This window comes from Engystomops pustulosus, chromosome 10 (genome assembly GCF_040894005.1).
Source record: "Engystomops pustulosus chromosome 10, aEngPut4.maternal, whole genome shotgun sequence".
Lineage (NCBI taxonomy): Eukaryota > Metazoa > Chordata > Amphibia > Anura > Leptodactylidae > Engystomops > Engystomops pustulosus.
This window is the reverse complement of record NC_092420.1, coordinates 82,633,885-82,647,544: the sequence shown is the minus strand read 5'-3', so window position 1 is coordinate 82,647,544 and position 13,660 is coordinate 82,633,885. Positions and strand designations below refer to the sequence as shown.

Below are 13,660 nucleotides of genomic sequence, written 5' to 3'. Positions count from 1 at the left end.
TCTGGGTTGCATCTTACAGTCAGAAAAATATGGTATATACTTTATTTCATTATCTATGAATAGGAGTATTACCTTGTGATCCTTGAGGAAGACTAAAGTGGAAGTCCACCAATGGAGCCTCTTGATTGTGACTAGTACCGAGTGTCTAGCACTGATGCTTATCCCATATAACTAACTTGAGCAGAGTTACAGAACTTGACATCCCTCTAAGGAGGGTCTCTGGCTTGATGAGGCAGTGGGACAAATGGTTTGTTTGAACCTATGAAGAGGTGATCAATCTAAAATCCCCCACAATATGTAGTATTTGATGGAAAAAATAAAAAAACTTTTGTCCATCATATGAATCACTTGAATGGCTTTGGGTGGCAATCCCAGACACAGTCTCTAGATATGAGTGATGGTGTTTATAAAAACTGACCATTTTTTCATTCTCAAATTACTCCTTTAATGCTCAACCAATGAGAGCATTCTATATTCTATAATTTTATTCACCCAAAAAAATTCAAACTGATCCATGAATGACTATTATATAAAAAAAAAATATTCACATGGCAAAAGCACCGTAAAAATTTTTTATAAAAAGACAAAAGAAAGTAATGGATAGAAGACTTTCATTACAAAAGTAAAGAGGTTTTATTGTCAAGTTTGCTATTTCTCACTATCCCTACAGTAAGTCAACAAAGGACCTTCGGAACAGCCTGTTTCAACCCTACAAACCATTAAAACAGCAGTTGCATTTTTGAAAAAAAAATTCACATTTATTTACTGTCAAACAGGTGTTAATCTTTACATTGGTTATTAGTGATGGGCTCTTATTAACAGCTGAAGTTTAAAAGAAAAACAAATGAAAATAAAAAGAGAAGAAATTTTTCACTGAAAATGTACACATTGCTTTAATTATAAAATAAATTAATGGCTAAACATAGGCAGAAAAAAAAAAATTCATGGAGTAATATTCCAGACTGTTATTTAAAAAATATATATATATATTTATATAGGTCAGGCACCGCTTATTTCAGAATTTATAGAAGTAGCTTGTGCCAAGAATCCCTGTTCAACAATTTGCCAGATTTACCAAATTTGTGCAATTAACGGCAACATTGGCTCCTGAATATACAATAAAAGGCTCTTCGAAAAAAAAAAAAAAAATTGCATTTGGCATCAAATTAAAAACGAAATAAAAAAAAATTAAAATATTAACGTGGACAAAAGTTTTCATGATGAAATTAGAATTGCCTTATTTAATACCACATTAAACAAGCGTGTATATAAAAAAAAAGCTTTGTGCAATCGAGATTTTTCACAATATTTTTGTCTATTTCAAAATGATTTCCTCGACAATTATATTTCAAAGTTGGACACAAATGTATTTCACCCTAGCAATAGAACAAAATATAATTTATTTTGCCATTATTTTTTTCCATGATAACAGCTCATTGTACAGTTGAGAAAACATATGAAATAAGGCCAGTGGCTTGATTGCTAGTGGTTAGACATGTTTTTTAATCTTTGCCGTAATGGAAAGGATCTGCAGTGACCTGCAAAGCAGGAGGAAAAATAAAAAAAAAAAAACATCCTGCAGACTACTCAGAAACAGTATGGTACAGTAAATCTATCCCACAGGATTTCGGAGCCTACATCTTGTATATAATACAATGCAGGCCTCACAAAATGGCAACCATATTTACAAATTAGGTTCTGGAGCTGCTGCAGCAAACGGCTGGTTCGCCGACGTATTTATTTTCCTCCAAAATGTCTTTATTAAGCAGCAGATATTTTAAATACCATGTTGGTACCTCTTTGCTTTGTAACAAATAATCTTAGTATACTCTGTGTATATACAAAGTTTTTTTTTGTCGTTTTTTTTTTTTTAATTTTATTTTTAATTTATTTAAAAAAAAATTCACAGAACTGAAAATGTCCATCACTTTCCTACACAATGGAGAGCTGCGAGTCCTTACTAGGTTGCCAATCACAAATAAGGTGGCCTCAGTCGAAGAAATTTGAGTCTTAATACCTGCAAGAGCCGTTTGCACTCCTAATAATCTCTTTTTATTAAAGACTTGTGACTAACTGCATTTGTCCTTCTCTGACATCTCCTTCAGGGACGCAGCCTTCTTTGTTTATGGGGATAATATAACCATCGCTATTGCCCCGGCTTATCTGGTAGTACATTTGAAGATGGTGTCCAGCTCCAAGATTTGGCATGCTTTTATAATAAACGTCCTCATTCTCACTCTTTCTAGAGGGCGATAAATCCTCTTCAACGTCGGGGCTGCTCTCTGGGTACGGAGAGTCCCGTAGGTTGGGCATACTAGTGTAGAGGGAGTCTCTATTTGGGGATTGAAGATTGTCGTCGGCTTCGGCGGTTAACTGTGACACATAGCTGTCCGTTCCTTCGGTCTTCACTTTTTTCTGTGGGTGATACAGAAGAGAGTGAGTCCGTTGAGGAATGAGTGGTGCTTCCAGCTCTTTGTGGTGAAGTTCTAGTCCAGGGTTGTCACCGTGCATTAAGGAGGAAGCATCAGCTACTATGGCATCGTCTTCGCTGCTGCTTCCCCCAATTACAGTTTTGACAGGAAGGGTTCTCTCCAAATTGTGATTCTTGCTACTGCACCGCAGGTTATTGTGCACTAGTTCTGAAATTATCATTTTTTCAAACGCAGTATCATTCAGACTTAGTCCACAGTCCACAACTTGCACTCCGTCACCGTAGTCTCCGTTCCGTAGAGAGTAGCTGTTGTTAAAGTTACCATTTAGCGGTAGAGTATCCATGGCACTTGAATCCCTGACATGGTTCAGTGAATGTCCTGAAAGAGAACAAAACAAAAAATATACACAGTTTAGGGGACATTTTGCTGGGTTGGCCAAAAATATTTTAGCTACAAACAACTTTAATGTCATCTAGGACAAAACTTTTGTATAGAGCAACTTTTTGACTTGTTTGTTCCCTCATTGAAAACTGATTGAACGCCACATTGGGTAAATGTGGTTTTTGTAGTATAGTTGGAATCAGAAGTGTTAAATAATTTATAACCAATTTTTTAATGATATTCCCCCATTATATGTTATACTATAATTTGTCCTAAACAACACTAAATTAAAAATATATAAAATAACTAAACAGATACATAAAAATCAAAAGGCAAATGTACAACATAAACCAACAAACTGGCAAGCAACTAATTTAACAATGTCTCTAATGTTTCCCTTTTTCTGGGTGCAAAAATAAGGAATAAAAAAAAAAAAATAAGAAAAAAAAATCAAAAAATAAAGAATGGAAAATGGACAATACACGGACGTTATGAGAAACAAGGACAGCCACCTTTCACACAAGAGACAACGAGGTCCCACAAGCATCATCCACGACATGACGGAGCAGGTGGAAATGACTCACTGTGCACACTCACATTATGTCTGTCTGCTCAGGCTATCTGGGCTAAGTGTAGCTGATGTATAAAAGAAAGTAAAACGATTTATTGCAACAAGATGGATTACTAGGTTTCTCAGCAACGTATTCAGAGCAAGGGTTCAGCAAATAAGATTACTAGCAATAAACAGCTTTTGGTTTCTGGTTAATGTTCTAGAGTTTGCTAATATTCTATCTGCCAGCAACGGCCCCCGGGCTTTTAGAAGTCAAGAGTTTGCCAGCAGCCCCGTTATCTGCATCGGTCACAGTGATGCTGTGGAATGAACCCACACAGGCTAATTAAAGGGTTAAAAGCCCACGGTGAGCATTGGGCACCAAGGTCAAAATGCAGAAATGCCAGGAATTTCTGTAAGCACAGTTGACAGAAATTAACCAAATAAATACTGGATGTAATAATGAGAAGACGTCTCTGCCATGCTCTCGTGTACGAAACTGGCAAAAAGTCTACCGGGCATGTGGACGGAATGGTCTTCTTATGGAAGGAAACATGCTCTGGGTTGTAGACAATAATGAAGTATGGTACACATTAATTTTATGGATACAAAGAAAAGAAAAAAAAATTGGAAAAAAAACTACAGTTTGGAATTAATGAAATCACTTGACTAAGAAGAATATGAAGAAAAAAAGATTTTTTTTTTTTTTAAAAAAGATTTTTTTTAATTTTGCAAACAGCCTGCCCACTGTGAAGCTACTGCATTCTATGCAAATCTTAGAGGAGAATGGAACAATGGGAGACGTGGCTGCCACAATGATCATGCTTAAAGGACATCTACCATCAGTTTACCTAATGGTAGATGTGTATTACTCATCTCCCCGTTCCACTTACCGCGGACAGCGGACGTTTTTCCTAAAAAATTTACTTTATTACATATGCTAATGAGCTCTGCCGCAAAATAATTTATTCACGTTCCCGTGCTCGTGGCACCGTATATGGGCTGCTATGAGAGCCAGTGACGTCACCGAGACTCGCTTGCATTGCCGACAGATGAGTTCTACATCTGTACAAGGAGTTGACATTGTGCATGCATGAGATTTCAAGCGAGAGATGGTGACATCACCGGCTGCCTATAGAACAACCCGAGCTCATTAGCATAAGTAATAAAGTAAATTTTTTTTTTAGGAAAATCGGCAGTTGTAAGAAATTAGAAAAACTGCTAAAGTACTGTCTAAAGACGGTACCGGGATGGGGAGGTAACCGATACACATCTACCATCAGGTAAACTGATGGTAGATGTCCTTTAAGGCTGCAGCCCATAGACGAGGCCCAGAATCTAAAATGCAAGTTGGCAGCAGTGAGAAAGGGTTGTAGCATTCCAAAATATATATTTTATTTTTATATTTTTTAAATTGTCAAACTATTTTCTATTTCTTTATTTTTATATCTTTTTTAAGATTTTTAGATTTCTAAGATGGCTGTCCTATGTAGTTATTTATTTTTTTTATGGGTCAGCAGAAGACAATACTGGAGTGTCAAATCAACAGACATATATATTTTAGTATCCTAAGAGTAATTTCTAAAAAAAAAAACAAAAAAAACCCAGTTTATATTTTCTTAAATTTACTGATCTAACAAAAAAATAAATATAACAAAAATATAATAAAAAAAAGGTTCTCTCTTACTATATTTTCTAAGAACATTTAAGAATGCCACATAAATATTTTCAGACTTTGAGCCAAATTGCATTTTGGATGTTTTTGGCCTATCGATGCATTTCTCTCTATTTTTTTTTTTTGCCTGTGATATGAGAAACTTGATCATTCAAGGATATAATTGATCACAGCCAAAGCAAACCAGTAATAAAAAAAATTTAAATATCATTCTGCACCGTGCAGATTTCAAGGTGTGCAAAATCAATGACGAATTAATGAGTGTTGCTAAACAGGCTCCGTTACATGTTAAAAAAACATAAGCAATTCTTATTTTTGATTAAATATTCCAATTGAATTATTTTTTTGTTTAATTATTTAAATTAAATTTCTTTATCTGGGGGTCATTACAAATTATTTTTATACCCCAATAATTTCATAGTATTGGGGTGATATCTCTTTCTTTGATGTTCTATGACAAGTACATAAGAAATCCAGTTTATCTTATTTGTAGATTTTTTTTTTTTAATTTTTCACTTGTGATCAAGTAATTCACTTTTCTTAGCCTGTAGCAAGATTTCTGTGGGAATGTTGGAATGATAAGCAAATAAAACATTTCTGCTTGACAGCACTCCTTTAAAAACAGCAAATTATTTCAGCATTGCAAATATATTACCAACTGAGATTGCAGTATATCCATTGCTGTTATCCAAATGTAGACAAAAAGTCCAGATTCAATTTGAAATTAATATTACTAAGACTTTGAGTATAGATTGTGAACCACTTGCCCGCTGAGTTTATTTCATGATTGAGAATTATGTTTTAAGGTGCCTGTTTAAAAACCATGCTGAAAAAATTTACATTTGATAGGCAAAGTTAAGTTTTACTCCCATACTTGTCTCTCTGTAGTTCGCTAGAGGGAAGCATAAGTAAGAATAAAAAAAAAAAAAAAAGAAAAACAAAACAAAAAAAGAAAAACAAAAAAACGAGAGAACAGAAAGGACAGACTAACGTTAAAATCGAAATAAGTGTTACACGCTTTACATTTAGCAGAACGGATGAAAAATTGCCTTCTATAGATAAATATATAACACACACTTAAACACTAACACAACTACAAAAAGTGTACTAGTATTACGGAAGTACTATGGGAATACTGGTTTATAGACCAGCAGAAAGCTGCACTATACTATAGTCTGCGCCGGTAGGATGTCAAAAGTTGCACAAGGGCGCAATCATAAAAAATATTCCATTAACAAAAGCTGTTACTGCGCCTAGTATGATAGAGAGCTGTACCTCTACGGGAAAAATATCTTGATGGTGGACTCTTGGACCTTCAGTGTCAGTCCTGAAATAGTATATTAAGATTTATGCCACCTGTGTTAAAAACATGGATAATTATAGGTAAATACCGGTAACAACACTATAATATAGTGCAGTTTTAATAGGCCGGCATAGACAGTGGTGCACGTCTGTTAACACTTAGGAAAGAGAAAGAACTGCAGGTCTATAAGTTTATCCTAAGGAATGGGTGTGAGCGACAGAATGAATGAATTAAGTAGAAGCACACCTGGTGGGTTAAACACAGGAGCAGTAGGGGTATTACATACAACAGTTTCGGCGAGCAGTGTGTTATAGGGGTTGTTAGTGCCGTGGGGTCGAAGAAGAGGGTTTGTTAGTAGATAATTGCCAGTCATTCCTAAGGTAAAGAAAAAAAAATAGAGACATCAGTTTCCAAGTGACGTCAAGAATCACAAATAGCCTTCTGCCCCCTCACCCCCCCCCCTCAAAAAAATTCGAAAAATAAATTAAAAATGGGAAAAAAAAATTCGAAAAAGGTGCTGTACTTGTTAAATTTAACACGGTAAAAAATAAGGGATTATATTTGAACAGCTAATTTGTAAAAAAAAAAAAAAAAAGGAGCATTGTGGCAAAGTTTTACTAATTCACAGGTGCTTTCACGAATCCCTAAAGTAAACACCATTCAAGAGTGACATTTAATAATTTACACAGAATTACTGTCAGACAAGAAGGGTAATTAAAGGCATGGAAATTGACGTAATGTTTCAAGATGCTGCAAAGAAAAGGAAAAAAAAATCCCTTAATTTTTTTTTTTTTTTTTTTGCACAGTGATGAGGGAATTTAAGGTTTAATTAATATTTTACTATCAGGGCGCTCCCTAATGGAAACATCTGTGTTAATAAAAAGATGATTAAAAAAAAAAAAAAGAAAAGAAAAACAAATATGGAGAAAGCAAGATAAAAATTTGCCAAAAAGGGCATTGCCTGTGCAAAAGAGACATGCTGCGAAAGGCCGACAATTTTCCAAGCACATGTTTAAACACAACAACAAAAAAAAAACAGCATACATAGAAAACAAATTCCAACACATATCCTGCTATTACAAATCTATTTGATAATTCTATAAAGAGGCTAAAAATGTTAGAAAAATTCTAAAAATGTCAATGGCTAGAACGTCTGTTAATATGTCACCTTGAGGAGAGTAATTTACTTTTAAGAGAAATTTTTAGGAGACAATGCTCCAGATTTTCTAATATATTGTTTTAAAACAACGCAATTTTTATTAGCAAGGTATATGAAAAGTTATACTTTTTAAATTAAAATATATTTAAAAACTTGGCCATTGGAAGAAATAAAGTTAAACAAATGTCATACAAAAATGTTCTTAATACAGAAACAAAGAATTAGTCTTTGTATCACAAAATCACCCATTAAAAAATAATAATAATTATATATAAATAGCCAAGGGGGCTGTAAAAAAAACCCTTATGCTTACATTCTCCAGCGCTCCCGTTGTCCCCCGCCAACGCCCGTTGTGTGCCTCTGTTTTTTGGTTTTTTTTTTGCAAAGGTGGCTTTTTCCGGTCGCCGAATACAACGTTGAATCTAATTATATATCCTTATCGCAGCAGTGGATGGGTGGGCATGCATGACTATAAACAGAGGCACGACGCCGATGTGTGGCAGCACAGGACAACATGATAACCAGAGAAGGTTAGCATTCAGTTTTTTGGGGGTTTTTTTTTATACCCCCCTTGGCTGGATATAATTTTATTTCAAACCAAGACAACCTCTTTAGCTATATACTTTTTCCAGCCGGCTTGTAACTGAAGTGAGGTGTTAAAGGGGTTGTTCCATGATTAATGTGCACCACCTATCCAGAGGATAAATTACTTGTGTTTGATCAATGGGTCTTTCATTGATCACACAACGGGTTGGGGGTGGTTGTTTGTTTTAGAATAAAATCCGTTATGAATACATGGAGCTATGGCTTTCGGAATCTCGTTCTGTTTCATAGACAGTGAGTTATATGCTTATTCATAAATGGACACATGACTCTTGTTCTAGTGAATAGTGGGGGAGGGGTCTCTGCTATGGGAACCCCCAACAATCAGACACTTATTCTGTAGGCAGGTGATCGTCTTGATCATGGGACAATCCTTTTAAGGCCTTTCGGCTACTATTACAAATTCATAGTTCAAAGTTGGGTATAAGTTTTTTGGAAATCCACATTGAGGATTATATTTACAAAATTTCTATTAGTTTTAACGTTCATCCTTTGTTAGTAAGAGTCAAGTAGCAATCCTGGCAAAGCAGCCTCAAAATCCATTTTTATCAAACATAATTTGACCAAAGTACATCAATTAAATTGTAATTAAATTCTTTATTAATTTAATCTAACAGAGTAACCAAAACCGCAAAGCAGTGTGGGTAATTACCTTGGTTAAGTGTGGATGTGCTGTTAATATCACCTGAGATAAAGGAAGATTCGGATTGCTTTCTCACTGTGTCATTCCACATTCTTCTGATCCGGCTCTGTTGGTTGTTAAAAAAAAAAAAAAATTAAAAAAAATTAGAAAATATAATTTTTGGGAAATGTATTCCAATTTTGCGTTTTCCTTAGCACACAATTAGGCAACCCAAAAATGCTAACCTAATAATAATTATATTTGGTGTAAAGTCTTGGTCTATGCTAATTGATTAATATGAAATAGGTTTAGGATGGTAGGAAGGGGGCAGAATATTACATAAATCAAAAAGACCTGAAGCGAGTCTTTAAAAAGGGACACCACTGGGTGAAAAGACGAGAAAAAGAAAACTGTATTTGCCGTCTAGATCACTGTAATGAGGAGACAATTAGTGTATCTGAACTGTGAGTCTCTAAAGGGTTGCTATAAATAAGGTTAATTAAAAACGCTGTCAACTTCTTTGTTACCTGGGTGCCAGAGGAATATCGAGCGCTGGTTCTTGCCGTTGAAGCTTTCACCACGCTGTGAGGGCTTTCGGTTGGAAGGCCACCACAGCAGTAAGTGTGCCTGAAACACTTGCTATACTCCTTACGTACCTGTGAAAAGGAATACACTTTTAAAACCGAGGTAGGAATATAAAAGCGGGACCGTAGGCCCTTTCATCTAGCGATTTTTAATGGGTTTGTTTATTCGCCCATTGATTTACTGCGGTAGAGTCAACAAAAGTAGCAGCTGACATTCTTAGAGAACTTAATTAGCATCTGTCTTGTGTAGCGGCTCTCTAGGGTCAGAATGAAATATAAAAGTTTCTTTCATTAGCTAAACTTTTGACTGAACTGGAATTCAAAGGATCACAGCAAAGCTACTTTCGGAAGGAGTTGGCACAAGTCTGAAATTATTATGGCCATCACCGCCATAAAAAGGCACCCGCATCATAAAATGATGACAATTTAAATGAATATAGATCATGAAAGCCGAAGTTAAAGGAACACTAATTTGATAGAAAGCCAAGGAAAATAAGGACTAGGATGCAATTAACCTCTGTGGAACTGCCAATACAAAGATGGCAACAGGTAAACAGTCTACAATGCTCTATTAAATGATAGTCAGCCATGTTTTAGTAGCATACGGTACTGAATCCAAGCCCCTTACCGGAAGATGATAAATTTGCAATTTTAGGGTGGGTTATTGCTTTTCTTTTAAGTAGAGAGTGTTTTTTTGTCTTTAGATCAGGGGCGACTGCACATGAGCGGGTCCAAAAGACTCGTCGACAGGATTCAAAACACAATCCAAAGGACACAAACCCAGTTCAGTCCAGTTCAGATTAGTAAATCTTGCCAACACATAGACTCAGGTGGTGGAACAAAACTTGCCAGGTTCTTAGGGATCCTAACCCCCCCCCCCCACCCGTAATTCTCTTGACTAGTGTGGGACCTCGAACGATCAAAAGAACAAGTATCCCCTGAGCCACATCAAGATGTTGCAAGGACAATGGATATGTGTTACCATATCCCTACCAATAGGAGAATATTTAAGAACACTGACCACATCACATATTATTATCCGATCTACTGGTGGCATCCAACGCTACAGTTAGATAAAGCTGGCCCTAGGTTGTCTCTATTGCAGATAAAAGGAACCTACATTACTGCAAAACAAAGGAATGCCATAAAGCATTAATGCCATAAAGCATAAAAAAGTTGTAAGACTAAGAATTCATTTTCTTTGTGTCATGGTGCAAATTATTTTTTTGCACAAAACTACAAGAATTCAGGAAGAATCTTGCACAGAGAGATACTATTATACACAAGAAAATGACTATCCTCCAAGACCATGACCTTATCTTACTGTCGGTGCCCAATAGGATTGTGAAAGCTCTACACGTCTATGAATGCCTGCAGTGTCTGTTTCAGCCTAGAGTATTTTTATACAGCTATATCCTTAAGCAATTTTAAAGCTGGGGAAAAAGAAAGCTTTGTTTATGGAATAAAATTACCACATATCCACAGCCATATACAGCGTCTATGACTCATTGTACTGTATACGTTTCGTTAAAAATAGCTCAAGCAATGGCACAATGGTTGACCCACAATATGGTTCAAGATGAAGTTATTTGCAGAAAAACCGCTAGACTCTTCTTATAGAAAGACATGATGGAACTTGTAGTTTGAAAATTACCTCAAGAGAGAACATCCGAAAATTTGAGTAGAAACTGTAATGGATATTAACTGCCTCAAAAACATCTCAGAACTAGGACAATACCAATCAAAATGGTATTTTGCCCAAATAACCCCCGTTGCCAGGACCAGCTCTCTTCGTACCTATATTGCTAGGAATGCACATTATCTGTCTGGATCGTACATCCCACTGTCATTACTGGCAAAATTACAGCTTGCTCAGAGCAGATAGGAACGCAACGTTATCATCTTGTCAAGGCAGAAACATAATAGTTTTCACTTTCACAATTCTATCTCAATTTGGTGACCGGCTAGTTATAATGGAATATAAAAATAAATAAAAATTGGAAAAAAAAAAACGAAAGACCAAATAAAAAGATAAAATATGTAGGAAAAAAACATATCATATATGGATGTTTTGCATCTTATGTGATCCTTTAAGGGGAATATTTTCAGATAAGATACAGAAACTGCTATATAGTAGCAAGTCAGATTTCTGGTCTTCTGCTAGATGTTATACCATCTGACAATCCAAAAAAAACAAAAAATCCCTCAGCCATCAGACTATGTTCCACGGATATTGATTTAGTTTTTGATGGCAATTCAACTTGACGTTTAGGCCACTAGCTGTAGGACTAACAAAAAATTACTTCCTTTGCAGACATAGGGAACATACTATAAGTTTGTAATGTGTCTGATACATTCGAGATTAAACTGCTTCAAAAAGTACACTAGTTACACATATTTAAACACACATCCATATGTTGAATGATGTTTTTCACAAACTTACTTTCTTCTGAAGGGCACAATGAAATATAAAAATAAACACTCCTTGGAAGGCGTTGAACACTGTGAAGAGGTACGTCATTACAACAGTCTCTTCATTGATGAGGAACAGACCAAAGGACCACGTAACTCCAAGCAGACACATAAGAGCAAAAGCACCAAGAACCCATGACCTAAAAAAAGAGAAAATAGTGAAGGTGAGTATTAATATGTGGATTAGCTGGATAAATGGCAGTATTTGTCAAAATTACAGATTTCAAACATTGACCAAAGGCATCTAAAACTACACCCAGCTATGAAAAATTGTCCTAGTCAATATGGGCACAGAAGAGAATGGCCAGCTCCAGAAAATAGACGTATTATGTTTTATCATAATGGGCAGTGTGCATTTATAGGGATTAGGAAAGTGCTATGAGTAACACTCAAAAAATACAATTCTTGCTTTATTTCCCCCTCCCTCGGACAAATATGCCTTCTTCATTGTCACAGCCCTGTTGGCCACCTTAATGTAGATTTGGCTATGATAGAAATTGAAGTCACAAGGGTTTAGCTGTCACATAGTTTTGGTTTAGTGAAATGAACTGAAGCCAAGAATGTTAGAGTTGTATAAAATTGCTGTCCTAAAAAGAATAACCTGCGAGACCTTGAAACAAAAGCGGTCAAAGTTTAAGGGGCTACTTAGCTAAATGGTAACTGCTTTAGATGTGTTTAACATGGAAATAATTAAAAACTTACTAATATGATGCCATTATAAAATCTTTACCAATGTTCCTCTTTTAAAACCGATCCCGATGCTCCACTTCTGCATTGGTTTTGCCACAGGTCAGAGATTCCTGCCACCTCTCTGTGTTGGTGATGTCTATGTAGTGGTCGAGCTACAAGTAGACAGAAGGTCCCACTCATATACATCACCAAAAGGAATTTCTTACCTGTGAAACGGCAAATGCAGTTATAGAACTCCTAAGACCGGAGCTGCCAGTGGGGCATCAGTAAAGCCTTCATAAAGTAAGTAAACTTCAATAATTCCAATACCTAAGACATGCTCATCTGGCAGGACTATACATTTAATTGAAAGGGTCTTCAAGAAATTTGCTAAAGATCAATAAGAAGGAAATCAAAGCAAATCCATATTTAACTCCTCCTTTCGCCGGTATAATTTTTTATATGTATTATTCAAATTTATTGATAGCACTTTTGTAAACCAACAGTATAATTTATAAATTTTTTGTAGACCTTTACAATGCAGCTTTAACCTTTAACGGAAAAACCTAAAGATTTGATTTACAACTTTTCACTATTTGCTTTTATGCTTATGATGTCTCATCACAAAAAGCTGAAATGAATATTAAAAATACACCAGGAAATAATGAAGCACAACCCGACAACCACAATGAGACGAGCACAAAATACATGATATGAATGGTAGAGACAGATACAACTGGAGACAAGAGGGGGACATTTCCATGAATAACGCAACTAAAAATGAACTGAAAAAAAAAATTGAAATGGAATGGAGGACGAGGAAGGTTTCAGTTAGGGCATTCCACATCTAGCTAATGGTCTCTTACTTGATAAAAGGCTTATTATCTTCATATCTAGAGAGCATTACAAGCAGAGGAGAGAAATCAAATTGTTAGAGACAGAAGTGGAGCAGAGAAAAAAAAGGAGCATTTTATATACAAGGAAAAAAATAAGGGGATTGGGTCAGAAATCTAAGTTTCCAAATTATGAAGAAGAAAAAAAAAATATATATATATATGGGGTTGGAACAGGGAATTGTTATATTAATTAATATTATGTTAGAACTGTTAATGTAAGGATTCACCTTACCCAGGCAAGTCCGTATTATAGTAGCCATCACATACACGGTAGTTACTGGAGTGGATGAGACAGAGGGAGGAAAAGGAAAGAA

At 35.6% G+C, this 13,660-nt stretch overlaps 1 protein-coding gene across 27 annotated transcripts in view; it reads right to left on the bottom strand.

Moving 5' to 3' along the window:
• Positions 1-609: 609 nt before the first annotated feature.
• The window catches only part of ADGRL2 (adhesion G protein-coupled receptor L2), a 139,505-nt gene continuing 126,454 nt past the window's right edge, over positions 610-13,660 (bottom strand). For 4 of the 27 annotated variants that reach the window (XM_072127828.1, XM_072127832.1, XM_072127829.1 and 1 more), the window contains 8 exons: positions 13,579-13,623; positions 13,317-13,343; positions 11,753-11,921; positions 9,253-9,381; positions 8,756-8,852; positions 6,588-6,716; positions 5,913-5,930; positions 610-2,810 (listed from right to left, as the gene is read on the bottom strand). In XM_072127828.1, coding sequence (XP_071983929.1) covers positions 2,056-2,810; positions 5,913-5,930; positions 6,588-6,716; positions 8,756-8,852; positions 9,253-9,381; positions 11,753-11,921; positions 13,317-13,343; positions 13,579-13,623 — 1,369 coding nt within the window. In that variant the 3' untranslated portion in view covers positions 610-2,055. Of the gene's footprint in view, positions 2,811-3,410; positions 3,450-5,878; positions 5,931-6,313; positions 6,395-6,587; positions 6,717-8,755; positions 8,853-9,252; positions 9,382-11,752; positions 11,922-13,316; positions 13,344-13,578; positions 13,624-13,660 lie in introns of those variants that run through there. The other 23 variants (XM_072127831.1, XM_072127853.1, XM_072127837.1 and 20 more) reach the window with 18 other exon arrangements.